Here is a 24596-nt window from a genome sequence, read left to right as displayed (position 1 = left end):
CGGCAAGCCGAACTCTATACATAGACGCTCGAAAGCGGCTTTCTTGTAGGGGTTACCTTTTAGCGTGAACGGGCTGTCGCCAGGCAGGGGGGCGCCGAGCTCGGAGAGTATCCTCCGCGTGGTAAAGTAGACGTGAAACCATAAAAATCCCCTGATGACAGAGGGGAGCGTGGCGAAAGCGGGGTCGGTTAGGGACACCCCGCATCCGGCGGTTGCGCACCAGACCGCAAAGTTGAGTTGCTGTGGCCAGTACCCACAGGAAGGCTCCGATAGCCACCGGCGAGACTCCTTGGCGGACTTGTGCGTGACTACTGTCTCTTTGAAAATGTCTCGGACCCTAGTCGTGAATGATTTGTCCTCAGCAACGTGTATCTCTAGCTGCGTGAGTAGTGGGGTGATGTCTGAGGCCGTGCTCTCCAGGGGGTCGCGGGCACGGCATAGAGCAGCTTTTGCGGCAGGGTCAGAGACCTAGAGAAACCGGGTTTTGCGTGTTTGACTTGTTCGGCTATAGCGTGTTTGATATGTTCGGCTATAGAGGCTCCCGTCGCAGTTGCCGCCTTTTTCGTCTCTTCCACCACCCTTCGGGGAACCGCTTCCTCGTTCAGCATCCGTCAGCCTTCCCAATCATGCTCAGTCCTGTTAAACACGAAGGCGGGCTGTGTTCAACACAATGGTGGTCCTACATATTGTGCTCACCAAAGGCGAACAGACGCTCTTCTTCAAGCTGCCGAAAAGGCGCCCACGCTTCTTGGCGCTCCGGCAGTGCTTGCTGTTTAACAGCTGGTATAATCTCGAGCGGGAGCATCAGATAACGACTATAGCCGCCCTCCCGCCCATCGTTACTCTGCCAGCCGGGCACCACACGGCCGAGTCCACCGTGGAAACGATCAACCGCGCTGAAAGCAAGATTCTGACCGCGGAGCGGGATCCCCTCACCGGGAAGATCGCGCTCATGTCCAATGGCGTTGCGTTCCTGAATGCCGAGCTTTGCGCACTATTTGGCCTAGAGGCTAAAGACGATCAGTTGGGGGAGCGGGGCCTCGCACTGCCCTTGGGGAGGGGGGGGGGGGGCACTTAAGGTGGCTTTGCCGAAAATAGAGGCCCTCTACATCTGCTGCGATATCGTAGATCGCACGCAATGCCTCTCCTTAGGCGAGCCTTCAAACGTTTTCGCTTGCCTAGAAACCCGCGGGAGACCGCACAAGAAAGTCGTCTATGGACCCGACGCCCCCGTTTGTGTCACGGCATCTTCCTCTGAGTTTGTCTCGAGTATCCAAATATGGGTCAGGGATGACTGCGGTAGACGGGTGGACTTTAAGGGCAAGCCTGTTCGCCTTGTATTAGAGCTAACCTAGCCCCGACGTAACAGACATGGCGAACAGCGACCTTAGCAGTGGTGCCATTTACCCCTCGCTTCCCAGTGTTTGCCTCCCGAAGGGTACGCACATGACGCCTGCCGTTTCCGTGCAAAGCTTCCGGCTCCAGAAAATATGTGACACTCAGGCAGTTCTAGACAACGAGATAACGCATCATCGACAGGTGCGGAAAAAGTATAAGCGCTCCTTTGCCGTTACCCATGCTGTGTCTGTGGCATCCGGCATCGCTGCAGGGGCGCTTTCCAGCGCCGGGGTAGGGGTCTCTTTGAGTGGGATAGGGGTTCTGATCGGCGGTCCGCTGGAAGGGGTCGCTGGGCTGGTCGGTGTCGTGGGCGCGGGCGCAGGGTTAGTCTCTAGGTGTCTTACGAGCAAGGTGGCTAAACACAAAGTCACGATAGTTTTAGCGGAGAGTAAGAAAAACTCGATCAGCGAGCTGGTCTCTAAGGCTCTGCAAGACGGGCATATCTCAGACGAAGAGTTTCGGCTAATACTTCGGGAACAAGAGAGTTATTACGCGCTCAAGGCCGCTATCAGAGCTCGACACGGCCTCGCATCGTGTGAGAAAAAAAGCAAGAAAGGGCCCTCCCTGGAGACACGCGAAAAGATGAAAAAGAGACTGCGAGAAATTCGCGAGGAGTTCGGGAGCGAGGTGTTCGAGTAAAGCTCAGGTTTAAACGCCACGCCAGCGGCTTTGAATTTACTGCCGAAAAACGGTCATTCCGCGCTCCGTAGGGTGGCGGCCCAACCCAAAGCTATGCACACACTACAGGACAGACGGGGGTCTAATTGCAAGGTTTCCACGAGGCCCCCAGACGGTATACCGCCGCCGGAACGGCAAGCGCTGGCGTTGGGCATGCCGCGAAGTGCTGGGCATACAAAAAACAACGGAGAACTGGCTGGGGGGCGCGGCGGGGCGCGGCGCGGGTCCCTCTCGCTTCTATGAAAGGTCCCGGTTCCGCCCGACGTAGATTGATGATTGCTAATTATTAATCTACCCGAACCCTAGTCCCGCCGTAGATTGATGATTGCTAACCATTGCTAATTATTTATTTACGCAAAGTGGTCCCGACGTAGATTAATGATTGCTAACCATTGCTAATTATCAATCTACGCGAAGTGGTCCCGACGTAGATTAGTAATTGCCAATTATTGCTAATTGTTTATCTACGCGAAACGTGTTTCGGTGTCTGTGAAATTCCAAAGTCCCCCCCCCCCCATGACAGCTTTTGACAGCTTTAATCCCCAGGGACCCAGGCGCCGTCGTCTGTCGCGACGGCTTTTTTGCCAAGTTCGTTCCTTACTGTTCCCCAGGGGTTATTTTTCTCGCGAGTGAAACGTTGTAGAAAGATTGTAGTTATCCTCATACATCTCCCATCAACAAAATATATTGTTTGAAAGCTAAATATGCGTGTGCGCAAGAATAGAAGAGGCTATTATCGGAACGAGGTTGATGTGTTTCTGCCACTAGACACTCATGAAGGGGTAGTGACCTCGAAATGAGTTTGCCCCACAAAAATAGTGGCTCGCAAAATAAGAGCCGGAACTCTTAATCCCCCTTAATACAAAATCTTTATATAGACGTCGCAGGCTCACAAGGAAATTATATCGGCGAAAAGAAACTGACCAGCACTGCCATGGCAGGTAAGGCTACGCTAACATGACATAACATAACATTTTTATCTATATAATAAAGACCATAATACCATAATCATTATTACCACCATTATCATCACCATCACTATCATCACCACAAGCATCACCACCACCCATCATCATCATCACCACCCATCATCATCAACACCATCATTGTCACCACCATCATCATCACCATCATCATCATCATATATCATCATCACCACCATCATTACCACAATCTACATCATCACAAAATCATCATTTTCACCACCATAATCATAACCACTATCATCATCACCACCCATCATCATTAATACCACCACCATAATCACCATCATCACCCACCATATCATTATTATCACCACCACCACCCGCCACCATCACCACCCATCACCATCTCACCATCATCATCCATCATTATCACCACCCCATCATCATCACCATCATCATCATCACCATCATTATCATCACCACCATCATTATCACCACCACCACCACCTGTCACCATCACCACCCATCACCATCTCACCATCTTCATCCATCATCATCACCACCCCATCATCATCACCATCATCATCACCATCATCTTTTCATCACCACATTCATTATCACCACCATCTATCATCAACATCACCATCCATCATCACCACCCATCATCATTCACCCAACTATCATCAATCATCATCACTTCTATCACTACCGGTACCATAGTACCAGTATCATTTTGGTCATCATTACCATCTTCACCATATTTACCATATCATCATCGTTTACATGTTTGCGTGTTTTTTTTGCGACGAAAAGTGCGATTATAAATGTATCACGAAAAGTTAGCCGTTTATCGAAAGAAGCAGTTGACAATATATTTATTTAGATGCTAGCGATAAAAGCCCTTCTAAAAAGATAATCGTCTCAAAATGGAAAATGATTCAAGTCGCCACATGGATGAGTACCATCGGGCTGGGGTAAGTATGAATATGGTGTTAGTAAAACTGTTTTTATAAGAGACTGTGATTTGGTCGGGTGATAATGAACATCGTGGACGTCACTTAAGGAAGGGTCATTATTTAACGGGGGGAGGGCTGCTATTTTTTGGGCATCGATTTGGAGGAGGGCCTCATTTTTTGATACAGGTTTTAGAGGAGGGTATTCTAAGGTATTCTGATCAATTTCCGAGCCTCCTTAAAGTCTGGAATTTTCAAAATTTTCCTGGGGAGAACCCCAGACCCCCTACAAAATAAATAAATTAATGTGATGCGCATTCTGCTTGCATTTTCATTAGTTTCGTTTGGCTTGTGTTGAAAATTATTATCCCCTAAAGTGTGGCCTCTACTTTTTTCATCTCTTGATGTTTTGGTTTTATAACTTCCTTCAATGAATTTACGAATTTCAATTCATGTCCACCCCTCTACTAACTTTTCAGATTGGTGGTAATGGTGGTACATATTCTAATAAGATTTCAGTTGGGAAGGAGCTAATGATGCTGTTTTCTATTTAGGTTTTAACAATAGCATTTCATATATTTGAAAATTTCATATATTTCACGGGGGAACATGCCCCCAGGCCCCCCTATTCAATATTATTTACACCCCCTGAAAAATGGCCTCGAAATCAACTTTTCTCTGGCTTGGTGGTGTTGAAGGCCAGCTCCGCTGCCTCTTTATGGGAATGTCATCCCCCCCACACACACACACACAATAATTTTAGTTCTGTTTTTTTTATCTGGTGGAGGGCCTTAATTTTTGGACTTTAACAGCACACGGGACGCTAGCCAGTCTATTTCCCGTGCAGTTCGGCAATCATGGACAGCTGTTTCGTCCTTATTAGGACTTGTCAGCATGGCATAGCCGGATTGCCTCAGTTAAACTTTATCGGCAATAAACTGCAGGGCGACTTCGACTCGAACGAAGTGCTTTAAACAACAGTTTAGCTCTATGTGGGGTCTAAAGCTGCGATGGCATCACGCTAACCCGGTCGCAGCTCTAGATCCCACGTGGATCTAAGCTGTGGTTAAAAGCAATTCGTTCGAGTCGAAGTTACCTTGCAGTTTCTTGCCGATGAAGAGTAGGGTCGCAATTTTTGAACCGGGAAAAAATTCAACTGAGCAGCTAACACCCCCCCCCCCCCCCGATAAATAATGACTTTTTCCTTAGGTCGTTCAATGGATTAGTAACATCTGAGTGAGTAAAATTGTGTTTATTAGGTTAAGTTTTAGGTTAAGGAAGTGGAAGGTTTTACAAATGTTTTTCCACTTCCCTGACTCAAATCTGACCTTTTAGCGGATCACACTTTGTGCATGGCAAACTGTCTACAGTGAGATGGCTTGACTGAGAGAGATATGTCCACCTGAGCTGCATTGAGAGAATACTGGCAGAGGGTTAATTCGGAAATTGCAGTTCTTCGGGTTTTAGGATTCCCGAATCAACACACTATAGAGCTTACGTGCACCAGTCCCTTAGATTCAACTGAGGAGTTCCAAATAAGAAATTTCGAAATCGCTCAAAATTGGTTTAAAGTTAGCCCCTGGTTCTCTTATCATGGTTAAAAGGTTTGAGTTACATACAATAAATATTTTTCGAGAAATTCCGATTTTACGATTTTGCCTATAAAATCGCCGATTTGGGGGGCATTTTTCACCTTTCGTAAAAAATCGCAAAATATTCTTTAAATATACGCGGAATTAAAAATAGCGATACAGATCCTTAAAAAGGAGTTGATAAGGTATAAATCGAGTGGTTTCTTTACTTTTTCCGGCAAAAAAAAGTATATTTTATTGCTGTCTAAACATGTCCATAAAAAATATCGACTTGAATAATAGCTTAAATTAGGGGCTTATAAAACCGATGGTACATGGATTTTCGCAGAAATTTTGCACTTTGAGCAAACATTGGTGTTATTTCTTTCGATTCAGCAAATAAAAAATTGGGGGAATCAAATTCCCGAATTATAATGAAGCCGAACGCAACCCCATGTCGAGCTCAAATAACACGCGATTTTCTTGACAGCCGTCTTTATTAGATACACATACCTGTTTGTACAGGAGAAAAATCACAGAAAATAAACTCTACCCTTGCTGTATACTAATCTCAGATGCTGTATAATTGTCTTGGTTCATCCTTGGAAGTTACTGGAAGTCAATAAAGACATTACAATAAAAAAATATTTGCTATTTTGTACAGACTTCAGTTCAGAACGCCTGCCGGAATGGCAAACTTTGAAGGATTTGTTTGGGTTTTAAAGTTTCTTTACGCTCAATTGAAGTAAAAGGTATTCAAGCACGTCAGTTCTTACCTTCTGCCAAGAGGTTTTCAGGGAAAAAGCCGATTTGTAAGATTAATTTCAATGCAAAGGTCAAGTACTACAACACGAGTCTGGTTTCAGATGACAACAACTGATCAGCGGTCTGCCAGATGAAAATGCGTGACTTTCCACAGGTATCCTAATCCCGATAAGAACATACCGTTTTGAGTCCTAGTCTTTCTTTATTAGAAAATCATATTTAAAAAAAGGCGATATCATGTCTTGTTTGTCTATTTTCAAAAACATCTGATGATTTGGTAAAGAACTTAGGTGTAAGAGTAAAAATTGTATACGTTACGTTTATCTGCATATTAGTTGTGTGCGCATGAGCACTGCTTGATTACTGCAGAAATTTTTATCAATAATGGGAGCGGGTCTTTGTAAAATGAAGACAGGACCTACGCGGACCAGACCTCGGCGGACCGGGTTATTTTTATTTTTTATTTTTTTTTAATACACAAACATATGTGAAGAAACCGTTTAGCTACTTTGTAATCCACACCACCCTATTTACCATCTTCCATAAGTCACCCCTTACTCAATTACTATTTTTACCTTTTGTTAGTTAATAGTCAATGAACTTTGTACATATACTAGCTGTAACATGCGATTGTAACTCATTTATAACCTGAAGCTGAAGAAGGCAGGTATTGGCCAGCCGAAATATCGTTCTAAAAAACATAAATCTGCGTTGTTGTCGACTTTTTCTTTTAAAGGTTTTACCTTTTGCGTGGGAGTCCCTAGGGTAAATGTGCCGTTGTTGCTGGTCGCCGGTGGGACGGAGTTTCTTTTTCATTACGGACTTGCTCCAGTTGACTGAAGTAGTTTGAAAAATCGGTAGCTGGAAAATCGGCGACTACCGTGAGAATAGTGACTTTAAATGGGCTGCTTCGCTACTTTGTAGCAAGAGAAAACAAATATCACTCTGTCCAACCACTGATGAGCTGTCAGTTAACTCAATGTAAACTGTTGATTGCCGTTAGAACAGTAACCCTCTATGGGCTACTTCCCTTCTGCACAAGCACAATCGTAGATTGCCGTGAGAACATTAACTCGTTATTGGCTACTTTGCTTGATATAACAAGAACAACAACTGTGCAATACCAACAAGACTGCCTGGAAAAGGGTTACAAATCAGTTGGAGCTTGCGACAGATTGAATGAACATGTCTATGATTCCGATACAGACGACGATCTACTCCCCGTGTTTGAGGGGTAAAATAATACTTTCGCTAAACGAAAGATATAATGCTGATTGACATTGTTTTAATGCGAGGGATGTTTTAGCCTGTGAGCTAGTCTGTACTTTTGCGCAAAGTCCGTAATGAAAAATCAATCTCCGTCGCATATCCCCCCCCCCCCCCCCCCCCCACACACACACACACATACGCACCGATGGTGGTTTACGAGGACATGACCTGAGACCGACTTAGGAGGACCGGTCAGAAATGTACGTAAAATAGGTTATTACCACGTAATTCAAAACTATATACAGTGAAAGTATATAAATAGACTGATTTATGGTGTTTAAAGGCGTTTTAATTTCAGTGATGATACACACTTCGGTTTACGAGGACCGGATAGAACAAACCGTACGTGGTTTACGAGGACCGGGTAAAAACAAGCCTTACGTGGTTGACGAGGACCGGGTAAAACTAAGCACACATGGTTTACATGGTCCACGTTGAGCTAGCGCATATCTTTTAAGATATGTCATATGTGATATATTTATTTAGCGTTAGAGAGATCACCGTGTTGAGGTCGGGAGTTCTCTGATTTCTGACAGTGGTTGCCTGTCAGCACATCATTTGGGTTAATTTAGCAATACGTCTCTTCAGTAAAATAATTAAAAATGAATACACTTTTGCGCTATGTGGGATTGCTATTTTTTTTAAAAAAAAAACCCTGGCAGCTACAGTAAAAACCTACAATGATTTGACTTTTTTTATTTTTGTGTTTTCACTCACGGGAACCCTGCGTCTATTTTTCGCGCGTTTTTCTCTTGCAACTCGCGGCCATCAGCCAACACGGTGGTTTGGCAAATGTTTTGCCTTTTTTTTCGTCGTGAAAACCAAGAAAGATCGACACACTATAATAAAAAGATGTACAATCGATGGATAGAAGGATAAACAATGGAATTTGAAAGAAGGTAAGTAAAGTAAGACTCGTAAGACTTCACTTATTATAAGCTTTATTGACGAAACAGTCAAGACACAACTTCAAATTATTATTTTCCCGAAGTATCACGAGGGACTGATTGTTATTCTGGTTCGCCTTTGATATTAGGTTTTCGTCGGAGCAATGAAAATTCCTTGTGTTGACATTTTTCCAGCACACAAGTATACAGCAAGTAATTACTTAAGTACAGTTGAAGCTCTCGTAAGCGACATCCTTGGGAACTGAGAATTGTGGTCGTTAACGGAGCTGGTCTTTTACGAGAGCTTGAACAACAATAGGTGTTGGTCGCTTACGAGAGCTTAATTAAAATGGAATCTAAAAATTATAGAGATAATAACAGCGCTGTAATATTTTGGTTTATTGCTTGATTTTCCTTGCATTTATACATATTCTGGAGACAAAGAAATGTCAATCCCATGGTTAAAATAAAAGTTAGAAAATTGTAATTATCAAATTCTTTAATGGTTGCCTACTGGAAAGGCAGCTTTTGTGAAACATCACAACATTTCCGCTTTATATGTGATTTCAGCATGAATTGGATATGATGTTTATCAGGTGTTGACTGATGTTGTAAAGCAAAAAATCATTGTGGTCGCTTACGAGAGCTTAAAAATAAAAGAAAATCTCAGTTGGTGGTTTAAAATTTTGGTCGTTAACGGAGCTGGTCGCACCGATAAGTTGGTCACTTACGAGAGCTAAGAATTACAGAGTTTGTGTGACAATTCAATCGGTGATTCGTGATCTTGGTCGTCATCGGAGCTGGTCGCTTACGAGAGCGGTCGCTCAGAGAGCTTCGACTGTACTTATAATTAGAAGTAAGCTTTCTTAAATATTAACAACTGATAAAGGATACCTTCCCACCAATTCAGCTATAAAAAGGATAGGAAATTTCTGGGGTATTTGTCCGCAAACCAATGTCTCTCTTGTTATAATAAATTAAGCCACACTATTATGGACTGCCATGACTTTCCATTGCATGACTACCATGACTTGCCATTGACTACCATGACTTGCCATTTGTCTACTATGGACTGCCATAGTTCTCAATGGCAAGTCTGGGTAGTCCACTACCATGGACTGCCTTACTTTCCATTGCATACAATGGACATCCGGAAATAAATAGCAATTTAAGTTCTGTTTATAATCTTTTAGTAATTTTTTTTTAAATTCACCAACTAGATGGACAAACTTAGGGTTATGACTTCATGATTACTGTCACATAAAGCGGTTCCGTATCACTAATGTAAGTTGTAGCACCATGATATATAGTCACAAAGTAAAGTGCAATTGCTACACCAAGCATGCATGGATAGTCAATGACAAGTCATGCCAGTCCATGGTAGTCATGGTTGTCAATGGCAAGTTATGGTAGTTTTAATCATTGCAATCCATGGTAGCCAATGGTAAGTCATGGCAGCCCATGGCACAAAGACTGTTCTGGACTGCCACAACTTGCCATACACTACCATGACTTGCCATTGTCTACCATGGACTGCCATAGTACTCAATGGCAAGTCATGGTAGTCCACTACCATGACTTTCCATTGCATGACTAACATTATTTGCCATTGTCTGCCATGAGCTGTCATAGTATTCATAACTTGCCATTAACTACCATGGACTGTCATGATTTAAAGAACAATTTCACATCTGGAGATAAGTAGCAATTTGAGTTCTTATAATCTTTTAGTATTTGCAGAGACAATATTTGTTTTCTTTTTAAACTTTATTTGATTTGAATTTGCCAACTTAGCACCTTGGTAATAAGCTGAATCTGTTCATTTTTTGGGTACTAGGGCGATTGCTACACCAAGCATGCATGGATAGTCAATGACAAGTCATGACAGTCCATGGTAGTCATGGGTGTCAATGGCAAGTTATGGTAGTTAGTGGCAAGTTATTAGAGTCCATGGTAATCATGGCAATCCATGGTCGCCAATGGTAAGTCATGGCAGCCCATGGCACTAAGACTGTTCTGGACTGCCACAACTTGCCATACACTACCATGACTTGCCATTGACTACCTTGGACTGCCATATTACTCAATGGCAGGTCATGGCTGTCCACTACCAGGGACTGTCATGACTTAAAGAATGATTTCACATCCAGAGATAAGTAGCAATTTGAGTTCTGTTTAAAATATTTTAGTATTTACCAAGACAATCTTTTTTTTTTCTTTTTAAACTTTCTTTGATTTGAATTTGCCAACTTAGCACCTTGGTAATAAGCTGAATCTGTTCATTTGTTGGGTACTACACATAATTATAAGTATTATTTACCCATTCACCATCTATCATGAGAAAATGATTAGCCTCCATGATAAATTGAACATAAAAGCATTAGTGGTGATTCATCCAATGAAACATTGACCAAAACTCTCATCACTTTTTGAGGTATAAATGAAACTTTCATTGGCTTTGATGCCTTTTTTTTTAGAATTCACCAACTAGATTTACAAACTTTGGGTATGACTTCATGATTCCTGTCACATATAGCAGTTCTTTATTACTAATGTAAGTTGTAGCACCATGATATTGTATATGGTCCAAAGTAAAGAACGATTGCTACACCAAGCATGCATGGATAGTCAATGACAAGTCATGACAGTCCATGGCACTAAGACTGCCACAACTTGCCATAGAAAACCATGTCATGCCATTGACTACCATGGACTGCCATAGTACTCAATGACAATTCATGGTAGTCCACCAACATGGATTGCCATAACTTGCCATTGAATACCATGGACTGCCATGTCTTGCCATTGAGTACAATGACTTTCTATTGTCTACCATGGACTGCCATAGTACTCAATGTACTCAGTACCCATTTTTCTAAGCATTTCACTACTCCATCTATCACTAATAGACCAATAGTAACTCAGCCAATCAGAATGCAGGATTTGTGATAGACCTTTGTTGGTGAATTAAAAAATACAAATATCAAGGGGCACCTTGATGTTTTCTTACAACACTGAAACTCGGAAAAAATGATGGTGTCACATATCCGTTTTTTCATGATTTTTTTAATGTGAAATCAAAGTAAAATACAGATTTTGAACTTTTTTGTAGAAGAACATTTAGCTTGATAGTGATAGTTTTTCGTTACAGAATTTCCTAATAATAGCTCTTCCAACCTCCATCAGCTCCTAAATCTGATAAAACAGCAGAGAGTTCATATAATCATTTTCTATTATAGGTTCCATTTTAAAAAATATCAATGGATATCAATGGATAGCACTTATGGGTGTGGTCAACAGCAATTCTTACCCCTAAGGGATAGTAAATCAGGTGTGGTTGAATCAATTTTTTAAACATTGCACTAAAATCACACATATTTTCAGTATTCCTTTTTATTGCGTTCCTCTTTACTGACTTTTAAGATTGCTGTCTTCTAGTCTTAAAATCCTTTTGTGATTGGATAGGATGATCCATTGGCATGAGAGTGAGACCCCCTAAGGAATAGCAGAATCGAAAGAGTCTTTGAACACCCTTTATAGGATAGCAATTGGTAGAATTTTATCATAACCTAAAAGACAGGACAATCATCCTCTCCTACTTTTATAGAGTACCCCCCTCTCCCTTCAGGGTTTTGTCTTAAATGCTGTTCTCCAAACTTTTTCAGGTGAATCTCACTTACAAGATAGACTCCGAGAAAGCTACCAGCTTAGAAGCATGATGCTAGGGCAGGATTTATGTAAGGCAATTGTATTAATGCAGCTCAGCAAAAATTAACACAACCTGAGTAACAAACAAATAGATAATAATTTTACCAATGAAAATTTTCTAAAAAACTGAACCAGAATAATATAATAAACTAAATAAACTAAAGTAGTAAAAATTTTTGAAAACAAGTTCTAGAGCTTATTTTATTCATTCCTTCACGAAGTGGGCTGATACAAATGTGCCAATCTGGTCGCCTAGTCCATGGAATGTTGGTAAAAATAGGTTTTCTTTTTTTTTGCACACAAATATCATGCTTAATGTACCGTGAACCCCCTAATAATTTAATATGGGGATCTAGTGTGTCTATGGTTCTCTACAAGGAGGGTCAGTGTTCCGGACCTTTCAGAAAAGGGTACATTTCAAAGACTAGTATCCGAGAAAGCAAAGAAGAGGAAGTTTCTAAAACTTTTCAGCTAATATTTGCAATATTTCTACTAGAAAAATTATTTATTCACCTTGGCAAATACAATATACACTAAACTAGCGTAATCTTCTGATATGCTTTTATATAGAATGTATAGTGTTTTAATGTATAGACTTAAATTCTGAAGAGAATAAAAAACACCCATTTTGCTGTATTTGCTTCAATTCTCTTGAACACATGATAGTACCTCCTTTAAAACCTAATGGAAGCCATTCCTGATAAAAAACAAAAAAAAATATGTATATACAACCTTTTTCAAAATTAGTCCATGAATAGAATAAAAAACACCCATTTTGCTGTATTTGCTTCAATTTTCTTGAACACATGATAGTACCTCCTTTAACCTAATGGAAGCCATTCCTGATAAAAAACAAAAAAAATATGTATATACAACCTTTTTCAAAATTATGTTTTACTATTAAAAAATACCATGAAACTTGTCAAATTTCTACTGAATGTAGGAAAATGCGAATAACGGAGAGTACCACACACGGATAATCTTGTACAACCGTGGTTACGAGGACCACACCAGACACATTATCTAAGCTACGGAGAGTACCACACACGGATAATCTTGTACAACTGTAGTTACGAGGACCGCAACTGACAGGTCATCCTAAGCTACGGAGAGTACCACACACACGGATAATCTTGTACAACCGTAGTTACGAGGACCGCACCACACACGTTATCTAAGCTACGGAGAGTACCACACACACGGAAAATCTTGTACAACCGTAGTTATGAGGACCGAACCACACGTTTTCTAAGCTACGGAGAGTACCACACACGGATAATCTCGTACAACCGTAGTTACGAGGACCACACCAGACACGTTATCTAAGTTACGGAGAGTACCACACACACAGATAATCTTGTACAACCGTAGTTATGAGGACCGCACCACACGTTTTCTAAGCTACGGAGATTACCATGTACAAGGATAATCTTGCACAGTAGTAGTTACGAGGACCGCACCACACACGTTATCTAAGCTACGAAGAGTACCACACACGGATAATTTTGTACAACCGTAGTTACGAGGACCGCACCACACACGTTATCTAAGCTACGGAGAGTACCACACACACGGATAATCTTGTACAACCGTAGTTACGAGGACCGTACCAGACACGTTATCTAAGCTACGGAGAGTACCACACACACAGATAATCTTGTACAACCGTAGTTACGAGGACCGCACCAGACACGTTATCTAAGCTACGGAGAGTACCACACACACGGATAATCTTGTACAACCGTAGTTACGAGGACCGCACCAGACACGTTATCTAAGCTACGGAGAGTACCACACACACGGATAATCTTGTACAACCGTAGTTACGAGGACCGCACCAGACACGTTATCTAAGCTACGGAGAGTACCACACACACGGATAATCTTGTACAACCGTAGTTACGAGGACCGCACCAGACACGTTATATAGGCTACGGAGAGTACCACACACACGGATAATCTTGTACAACCGTATTTATTAGGACCGCAGACACGTTATCTAAGCTATCGAGAGTACCACACACGGATAATCTTGTACAACTGTAGTTATGAGGACCGCACCAGACACATTATCTAAGATATGGAGAGTACGACACACGGATAATCTTGTACAACCGTGGTTGTGAGGACCGCAACAGACACGTTATCTAAGCTACGGAGAGTACCACACACGGATAATCTTGTACAACCGTAGTTACGAGGACCGCACCAGACACGTTATATAAGCTACGGAGAGTACCACACACACGGATAATCTGGTACAACCGTAGTTACGAGGACCGCACCACACACGTTATCTAAGCTACGGAGATTACCACGCACAAGGATAATCTTGTACAACCGTAGTTATGGGTACCTCACCAAATGCATTATCTAAGCTACGGAGAGTACCACACACACGGATAATCTTGTACAACCGTAGTTACGAGGACCGCACCACACACGTTATCCAAGATACGGAGGGTACCACAACACGGATAATCCTGTACAACCGTAGTTATGTGGACCCCATAAGGGGGTCGTTTCTGAAAAGGACCGGTAATTACCGGCCCCGATAGGTTACCGGGGGAGTTTTCGGGATACTTTTTCGGGTGCGGAAATGCGTTTCTTAACGTTGGTTGTTTACCGGCTCCCGATAAGGTAATTATTTATAATTTTCGAAGTTTATGAATAGATTGGCTGAATAATGAATGAGTTTTAATGAGAAATCCTAGATTTCTCGATGTTTTTAGACAGCTGAGACACCAAACATCGCGTTAAGCGTAGGCACTTAAAAAAAAAAAAAAAGACTAAAAAACAAGTAATAAAGCCTCATGTTGTAGCAAAACTTCCAATAACTTTGCAAAGTTGTTTACAATCTTTTAGGCGCACGGTGACAGCTACATGTCAAATCGAGGTGAAACCTGATTGGCCGATAAGTTATCGCATAAAATGATGTTAGCCGTAATTGGTCCTCTTCTTACCGTGTTCTGTAAAAGCATTGGAAGGGTTTCTATTCCTCTATGATGTATATTTACTACAACTCGACACGACTTGAAAATGGCGAGATTTGATAGCAAAACAGCAACAAATTGATTATCTAAACTTAGCAAACTGAAGATGAGTAATTGATCTATGAATTCAGCTATAAATATTAGGAAAAAACATCGATTTTTTGGTACCATTTTTCGCATAAGATGCGATTCCCGGTACATTTACGGGAGCTCTTGTGCTCCTGTCAGTTAGCAGGATTTTGTTTTCCGTCCGAAGATAACAGGAATTGGAGAGCTTATCGGGGCGGGCTTACTAGGTGATTTTCTGAGTTTACCACACACGGATAGTTTTGTACAACTGTAGTTATGAGGACCGCACCACACACGTTATATAGGCTACGGAGAGTACCACACACGGATAATCTTGTACAACCGTAGTTACGAGGACCGCACCAGACACGTTATATAGGCTACGGAGAGTACCACACACACGGATAATCTGTTACAACCGTATTTATTAGGACCGCAGACACGTTATCTAAGCTATCGAGAGTACCACACACGGATAATCTTGTACAACTGTAGTTATGAGGACCGCACCAGACACATTATCTAAGATATGGAGAGTACGACACACGGATAATCTTGTACAACCGTGGTTGTGAGGACCGCAACAGACACGTTATCTAAGCTACGGAGAGTACCACACACGGATAATCTTGTACAACCGTAGTTACGAGGACCGCACCAGACACGTTATATAAGCTACGGAGAGTACCACACACACGGATAATCTGGTACAACCGTAGTTACGAGGACCGCACCAGACACGTTATCTAAGCTACGGAGAGTACCACACACGGATAATCTTGTACAACCGTAGTTACGAGGACCGCACCAGACACGTTATATAAGCTACGGAGAGTACCACACACACGGATAATCTGGTACAACCGTAGTTACGAGGACCGCACCAGACACGTTATCTAAGCTACGGAGAGTACCATACACACGGATAATCTTGTACAACCGTATTTATGAGGACCGCAGACACGTTATCTAAGCTACGGAGAGTACGACACACGGATAATCTTGTACAACCGTAGTTGTGAGGACCGCAACAGACACGTTATCTAAGCTACGGAGAGTACCACACACACGGATAATCTTGTACAACCGTAGTTACGAGGACCGCACCACACACGTTATCTAAGCTACGGAGATTACCACGCACAAGGATAATCTTGTACAACCGTAGTTATGGGTACCTCACCAAATGCATTATCTAAGCTACGGAGAGTACCACACACACGGATAATCTTGTACAACCGTAGTTACGAGGACCGCACCACACACGTTATCCAAGATACGGAGAGTACCACAACACGGATAATCCTGTACAACCGTAGTTATGGGGACCACATAAGGGGGTCGTTTCTGAAAAGGACCGGTAATTACCGGCCCCGATAGGTTACCGGGGGAGTTTTCGGGATACTTTTTCGGGTGCGGAAATGCGTTTCTTAACGTTGGTTGTTTACCGGCTCCCGATAAGGTAATTATTTATAATTTTCGAAGTTTATGAATAGATTGGCTGAATAATGAATGAGTTTTAATGAGAAATCCTAGATTTCTTGATGTTTTTAGACAGCTGAGACACCAAACATCGCGTTAAGCGTAGGCACCTTTTTTTTAAAAAGACTAAAAAACAAGTAATAAAGCCTCATGTTGTAGCAAAACTTCCAATAACTTTGCAAAGTTGTTTACAATCTTTTAGGCGCACGGTGACAGCTACATGTCAAATCGAGGTGAAACCTGATTGGCCGATAAGTTATCGCATAAAATGATGTTAGCCGTAATTGGTCCTCTTCTTACCGTGTTCTGTAAAAGCATTGGAAGGGTTTCTATTCCTCTCTGATGTATATTTACTACAACTCGACACGACTTGAAAATGGCGGGATTTTATAGCAAAACAGCAACAAATTGATTATCTAAACTTAGCAAACTGAAGATGAGTAATTGATCTATGAATTCAGCTATAAATATTAGGAAAAAACATCGATGTTTTGGTACCATTTTTCGCATAAGATGCGATTCCCGGTACATTTACGGGAGCTCTTGTGCTCCTGTCAGTTAGCAGGATTTTGTTTTCGGTCCGAAGATAACAGGAATTGGAGAGCTTATCGGGGCGGGCTTACTAGGTGATTTTCTGAGTTTACCACACACGAATAATTTTGTTCAACTGTAGTTATGAGGACCGAAACTGACACGTTATCCTAAGCTACGGAGAGTACCACACACGGATAATCTTGTACAACCGTAGTTACGAGTACCGCACCAGACACGTTATATAAGCTACGGAGAGTACCACACACACGGATAATCTGGTACAACCGTAGTTACGAGGACCGCACCACACACGTTATCTAAGCTACGGAGAGTACCATACACACGGATAATCTTGTACAACCGTAGTTACGAGGACCGCACTAGACACGTTATCTAAGCTACGGAGAGTACCACACACACGGATAATCTTGTACAACCGTATTTATGACGACCGCAGACACGTAATCTAAGCTATCGAGAGTACCACACACGGATAATCTTGTACAACTGTAGTCATGAGGACCGCACCAGACACATTATCTAAGATATGGAGAGTACCACACACACACACGAATAATCTTGTACAACAGTAGTTACGAGGACCGCACCACACACGTTATCTAAGCTACGGAGAGTACCACTGTTGTAGTTTTACTTCCGGTTAATTAGCATATCTTTCGCACATGCGCACCCGGATGGAGTTCCTCGTGTAGTCCGCCATGTTTTGTGCTGTGTTAATAAAATAGGTGAATAAAAAAGCCTTCAAGTCAACTTATTACATGGTGTCAGAAGCAAACTGAAGGAAAATCACTCTCAAACATACCAGGTCGGTATTTTACGAGAAATCTAGCAAGTTTACACAAGGAAAATGGCCGAACTCACTGGACTCACTAGCCCTCGTATGGACTGGAATGCAACCGATCCTCAACAAGCGCTAAAAAAGTTCAAGGCAACCGTCGAATTGTACTTTTCTGGCCCGCTTAAGTCCAAATCGGAGGAAGAAAAGGTCAGTTATCTGTTGATATGGACGGGAGAAGAAGGAATTGAATTAGTTTCTACGTGGTCGCTAACCTCAGACGAGAAGAAAAAGCTGTCAACTTACTGGGAGAAGTTTGAAGAATACGTCGCCCCCAAGAGCAATTTTCGCTTAGCACGATTTAAACTACGCACTCTGAAGCAAAAGGACGATGAACCAGTGGATTCATTTATAAAGAAAGTAAGATTGCTAGCCAGCGAATGCAGGTATGATAATGTAGACGAACACATTATTGACGCTCTAATTTTCGGGTCTCGCCGCCCACGTGTCCAGGCTAAACTCCTCGAGTTAGACAAAACTCTAACGCTCGCTAAGGCAATAGACATAGCCAGGACTGAGGAAGCCACTTCGGCTCAGTTACAAGATATTAGAGGCACAAACACTATACCTGTACACGCAACAACCCACAAAAGCCCTTCTTCACATCCCAAGTCACACTCACGTGAAAATAAACAAATACAAACTTGTGGGAACTGTGGCACTAGCCATGATGTGACACAAAAATCCCTGTGCCCCGCAAACGGAACAAAATGCAGCAACTGTGGGAAACCAAACCACTGGGCCAAGGTTTGCCGTTCCACCAAACCCCAAGGTCCCACCCCGAGGGGAAGAGGCAGGCGGGGAAACCGGAACAAATCAAAGCAACAGATAAACACCCTCAGCAATGAGAATGCTAGCACTGCACCTGAGCCCCTAGATTCCCCACAGTTATATTTTCACTCTCTGACCATTGATAGTATGTCTCGACAGAACACTCAAGCGCTCGTCAACATACAGGTTAACTCGAGTAACGGGACACTACCACTATTATGCAAGATTGACACTGGTGCTGAAGGAAATGTGATCCCATTAAGCAACTACAAACACATCTATCCAGAGTCACTCTGCGACATAGACGGCAAGCCCCTCAGCTTAGCCCCATCAGATACAAGGATAACAGCATATGGAGGCCATGAAGTACAACACTACGGTACCTGCAACCTCACTTTACTACATAACGGTCAGTCCAGCCCTCATGAATTTCATGTTGTAAACACGACAGGACCTACAATCCTAGGACTACCCACATGTACTGCAATGAAGCTTGTAACCCTTAACCACAGTCTAAGCAAAGACCAGGCTGAGCCAGCCGAAATACGACCAGCTCAAGTACCCAAGGATGACCCTGAGGCAAAGGCAGCTCTACTAAGACAGTATGCTGACTGCTTCGAAGGCATCGGATGCTTCAGCGGAGAGTTCCATATCACACTTGACCCTACAGTACCCGCTGTGGTTCACCCGCCACGACGAGTCCCTGAAGCACTTCAGGAGCCTCTGCGCAAGGAGTTGGAATCCCTCGTACAGCAAGGAATCATCACCAAGGTTGATGAACCCACTGACTGGGTCAACTCGCTAGTCTGTTCCACAAAGCGGAATGGCTCCATACGACTCTTCCTTGATCCAAAGGACCTCAACTGCGCCATCAAACGTCCACATCATCGTACACCCACTCTTGATGAAGTCTTATCAAAGCTAAGTGGATCCGAGTACTTCTCCATAGTTGACGCCCGCAGCGGTTATTGGAACATAAAGCTTGACCAGGAAAGCTCACTCTATACAACATTCAACTCTCCCCATGGAAGATTCAGATTCCTACGACTACCCTTTGGTCTGATTTGTGCTCAGGACATCTTCCAAAAGAAGGTCGATGAAACCTTTGGTGACTTACCTGGGGTGACAGGCATCACAGACGACATAGTTGTTTACGGACGCAACCGTAAGGAGCATGACAATAACCTGAAAGCAGTAATGGAGCGTGCCCGTGAAACTGGTCTGAAATTCAATGCTGACAAATGCAAAATTGGCAGCAAGGAACTTGTCTTCTTTGGACACACCCTAAGTGCAGATGGTCTGAAACTTGACCCTACTAAGGTTGAAGCCATCAACAACATGGATCCTTCAACGAGCCTCACAGATCTCCAAGTCTTCCTAGGTATGACGCAATACCTTAGCCGTTTCATACCCAACCTCGCTTCAACAGCAGCGGTCCTCTGGGACTTGACAAGGAAAAGTAGTCAATTCCAGTGGTGCCCAGAACACCAGAAAGCTGTAGATGACATCAAGAAACTCATCACATCGCCAGCCTCGCTGCAGTATTTCGACAGCACCAAGCCTGTCGTAATCCAGGTGGATGCATCTCAACGTGGCCTCGGCGCGACACTCATCCAAGATAAAGGCCCTGTGGAGTACAGAAGTAAGCTACTCACTGAAACCGAGAGGAGGTACTCCAACATAGAAAGGGAAATGCTTGCAGTCGTCCATGGTCTCGAGAAATTCCACTACTACGCTTATGGACGCCACGTCCAGGTCCACACGGACCACAAGCCACTGGAGGCAATATTCAAAAAGCATCTGGCCAGCGCGCCACCCCGCATTGCCAGGAAGATGCTGCGGATACAGAAATACGACATCGACATTCGATATGTCCCAGGGAAGGACATACCCCTGGCCGACGCCCTCTCACGACTTAACCCAAGTCCCGGTGACACTATCGCTGGACTTGATGTCTCTATACATGAGCTACACTTGCACCTCAATGCTAGCCCTACTAGGATAACGCAGATCCAAGAGGAGACGAGGAAGGACACAACACTTCACTCACTTCGTGCCGTCATCGCCCAAGGTTGGCCAAACAAAAGAGCTGAATGCCCTGAGTTACTACACCCATACTGGAACTATCGTGACGAACTTACTGTCGCCGATGGATTGGTCCTGAAGGGTACCCGAATTGTAATTCCAAAGACCCTGCAACCAGATGTTCTACAGCAGCTACACTATGCACACCAGGGTGCGGAAAAATGCATGCTCAGAGCCAAGGGATCAGTCTTTTGGGCGAACATCAATGCCGACATCGACAACATGGTCAAGAGTTGTGCTCCCTGTCAGCATAATCAGTCCATGAACACTAAAGAGCCGCTAATGCCTCATGATGTTCCACCAAGGCCCTGGCACACCCTAGCATCTGACTTGTTCTCCTGGAACGGTTCACCATACTTACTACTCTCTGATTACTACAGTAAGTTCCCAATTGTGCGCAAGCTAACTAACATCCAATCATCTACTGTCATCGCTCACCTCAAAGGAATATTTGAGGAACATGGCACACCAGACAAACTTGTCACAGGACATGACACCCAGTTTACGTCTGCTATATTCAAGGTTTTCAGCAGCACCTATGGATTTATTCATACAACTACAAGCCCATACTACAAGGAGGCTAATGGCTTCATAGAGAGAAATGTGCAAACTGTCAAAGATCTCCTTCAAAAGTGCAAGGAATCAGGGCAAGACCCACATCTAGCCATGCTGTGCCTGAGAACAACCCCTTTGGGTCACACCCTGCCATCACCAGCAGAGTTGCTAAATTCCAGAATATATCAGTCTAACCTGCCAGCTACTTCCAGGCATGCACTACTGAACAAACCTGACTATGATGCCAATGTCAAGCTGCAAGCCAGACAAGACCGACAGAAATCATATTACGACAGGACTTCCAAGTGTCTACAGCCTGTCTACCCTCAGGACGCTGTCAGAGTCTTCAACCCCCTCAACTCCAAATGGGAGCCAGGAATAGTTCGAGCCGCTGCGCCAACCCCACGCTCGCACATTGTGGACATGGCCAATGGCAGTACTCTCACCAGAAACCGCAGACACATTCGTCCCACAGGTGAAAAACTAAGCTTGAATAATACCTCAGCTACTGATGACTACGAGCCTGTAGCAGAACCAGCACCTAACGGCAACCAACCCCCAACAGAGCCAAGGACGTCTACACCTGGTACCCCTGCGAAGTCCACACCTACCCAAAGTGGTCCACCATTACGCAGATCAACACGGACAGTGAAGCCCCCAGACAGACTGAACTTGTAGCATTTGCTACACAAACATTAGATATTGAACTATGTTATTATTAGTACTGCAAAGTTCTTTGTTTTTTTTTTTACACCCCTAATTGGACACTACCAGTCACATTTGTACTCATGTAATTTTTCAGCTTTTCAGCTTAGAGAAGGGGATGTTGTAGTTTTACTTCCGGTTAATTAGCATATCTTTCGCACATGCGCACCCGGATGGAGTTCCTCGTGTAGTCCGCCATGTTTTGTGCTGTGTTAATAAAATAGGTGAATAAAAAAGCCTTCAAGTCAACTTATTACAACCACACACACAGATAATCTTGTACAACAGTAGTTATGGGGACCGCATCAAATGCATTATGCTACGGAGAGTACGACACACACGGAAAATCTTGTACAACCGTAGTTATGAGGACCGCACCACACACGTTATCTAAGCTACGGAGAGTACCACACACGGATAATCTTGTACAACCGTAGTTATGGGGACCACATAAGGGGGGTCGTTTCTGAAAAAGACCGGTAATTACCGGACCCGTTAGGTTACCGGGGGAGCTTTCGGGATACTTTTTCGGGTGCGGAAATGCGTCTCTTAACGCTGGTTGTTTACCGGCTCCCGATAAGGTAATTATTTATAATTTTCAAAGTTTATGAATAGATTGGCTGAAAAATGAATGAGTTTTAATGAGAAATCCTAGATTTCTCTATGTTTTTAGACACCTGAGACACCAAACATCGCGTTAAGCGTAGGCACTTTAAAAAAAAAAAAGACTAAAAAACAAGTAATAAAGCCTCATGTTGTAGCAAAACTTATAATAACTTCGCAAAGTTGTTTACAATCTTTTAGGCGCACGGTGACAGCTACATGTCAAATCGAGGTGAAACCTGATTGGTCGATAAGTGATCGCATAAAATGATGTTAGCCGTGATTGGTCCTCTTCTTGCCGTGTTCTTTAAAAGCATTGTAAGGGTTTCTATTCCTCTCTGATGAAAATTTACTACAACTCGACACGACTTGAAAATGGCGAGATTTGATAGCAAAAAAGCAACAAATTGATTATCTAAACTTAGCAAACTGAAGATGAGTAATTGATCGATGAATTTAGCTAAAAATATTAGGAAAAAACATCGATTTTTTGGTACCATTTTTCGCATAAGATGCGATTCCCGGTACATTTACGGGAGCTCTTGTGCTCCTGTCAGTTAGCAGGATTTTGTTTTCGGTCCGAAGATAACAGGAATTGGAGAGCTTATCGGGACGGGCTTACTAGGTGATTTTCTGAGTTTACCACACACTGATAGTTTTGTACAACCGTAGTTGTGAGGACCGCAACAGACACGTTATCTAAGCTACGGAGAGTGCCACACACGGATAATCTTGTACAACCGTAGTTACGAGGACCGCACCAGACACGTTATCTAAGCTATCGAGAGTACCACACACGGATAATCTTGTACAACCGTAGTTACGAGGACCGCACCAGACACGTTATCTAAGCTACGGAGAGTACCACACACACGGATAATCTGGTACAACCGTAGTTACGAGGACCGCACCAGACACGTTATCTAAGCTACGGAGAGTACCATACACACGGATAATCTTGTACAACCGTATTTATGACGACCGCAGACACGTTATCTAAGCTATCGAGAGTACCACACACGGAAAATCTTGTACAACTGTAGTCATGAGGACCGCACCAGACACATTATCTAAGATATGGAGAGTACGACACACGGATAATCTTGTACAACCGTAGTTGTGAGGACCGCACCACACACGTTATCTAAGCTACGGAGATTACCACACACACAGATAATCTTGTACAACCGTAGTTATGGGGACCGCATCAAATGCATTATCTAAGCTACGGAGAGTACCACACACACGGAAAATCTTGTAAAACCGTAGTTATGAGGACCGCACCACACACGTTATCTAAGCTACGGAGAGTACCACACACGGATAATCTTGTACAACCGTAGTTATGGGGACCACATAAGGGGGGTCGTTTCTGAAAAGGACCGGTAGTTATAGATAATTACCGATAAGGTAATTATTTATAATTTTCAAAGTTTATGAATAGATTGGCTGAAAAATGAATGAGTTTTAATGAGAAATCCTAGATTTCTCGATGTTTTTAGACACCTGAGACACCAAACATCGCGTTAAGCGTAGGCACTTAAAAAAAAAAGACTAAAAAACAAGTTATAAAGCCTCATGTTGTAGCAGAACTTCCAATAACTTCGCAAAGTTTTTTACAATCTTTTAGGCGCACGGTGACAGCTACATGCGATACTACAATCTACGGAGAGTACCACACACGGATAATCTTGTACAACCGTAGTTACGAGGACCGCACCAGACACGTTATCTAAGCTACGGAGAGTACCATACACACGAAAAATCTTGTACAACCGTATTTATTAG

The 24596-nt window shown here is 43.1% G+C and overlaps 1 protein-coding gene and 2 long non-coding RNA genes across 3 annotated transcripts; 2 read left to right on the top strand and 1 right to left on the bottom strand.

The window, feature by feature from the left end:
• Positions 1-6004: 6004 nt before the first annotated feature.
• LOC125570252 lies at positions 6005-6861 on the bottom strand. The gene is made up of 2 exons (XR_007312602.1): positions 6303-6861; positions 6005-6138 (listed from the first exon to the last, which is right to left on the bottom strand). It is a non-coding gene; the product is annotated as an uncharacterized LOC125570252 (long non-coding RNA).
• Positions 6862-8320: 1459 nt separating this feature from the next.
• On the top strand, positions 8321-12791 carry LOC125570234. The gene is made up of 2 exons (XR_007312577.1): positions 8321-8459; positions 12113-12791. It is a non-coding gene; the product is annotated as an uncharacterized LOC125570234 (long non-coding RNA).
• A 5310-nt stretch (positions 12792-18101) lies between these two features.
• LOC116612020 (uncharacterized protein K02A2.6-like) lies at positions 18102-22178 on the top strand. Its single transcript, XM_048727373.1, has one exon. The coding sequence runs from the start codon at positions 18102-18104 to the stop codon at positions 22176-22178; it is 4077 nt and encodes a 1358-aa protein (XP_048583330.1).
• The last annotated feature ends 2418 nt before the right edge of the window (positions 22179-24596 follow it).

The sequence above is a fragment of the Nematostella vectensis genome, chromosome 1, assembly GCF_932526225.1.
Source record: "Nematostella vectensis chromosome 1, jaNemVect1.1, whole genome shotgun sequence".
Classification (NCBI taxonomy): Eukaryota; Metazoa; Cnidaria; class Anthozoa; order Actiniaria; family Edwardsiidae; genus Nematostella; species Nematostella vectensis.
The sequence above is the reverse complement of the archived record's forward strand: the minus strand, read 5'-3'. Positions and strand labels throughout refer to the sequence as shown.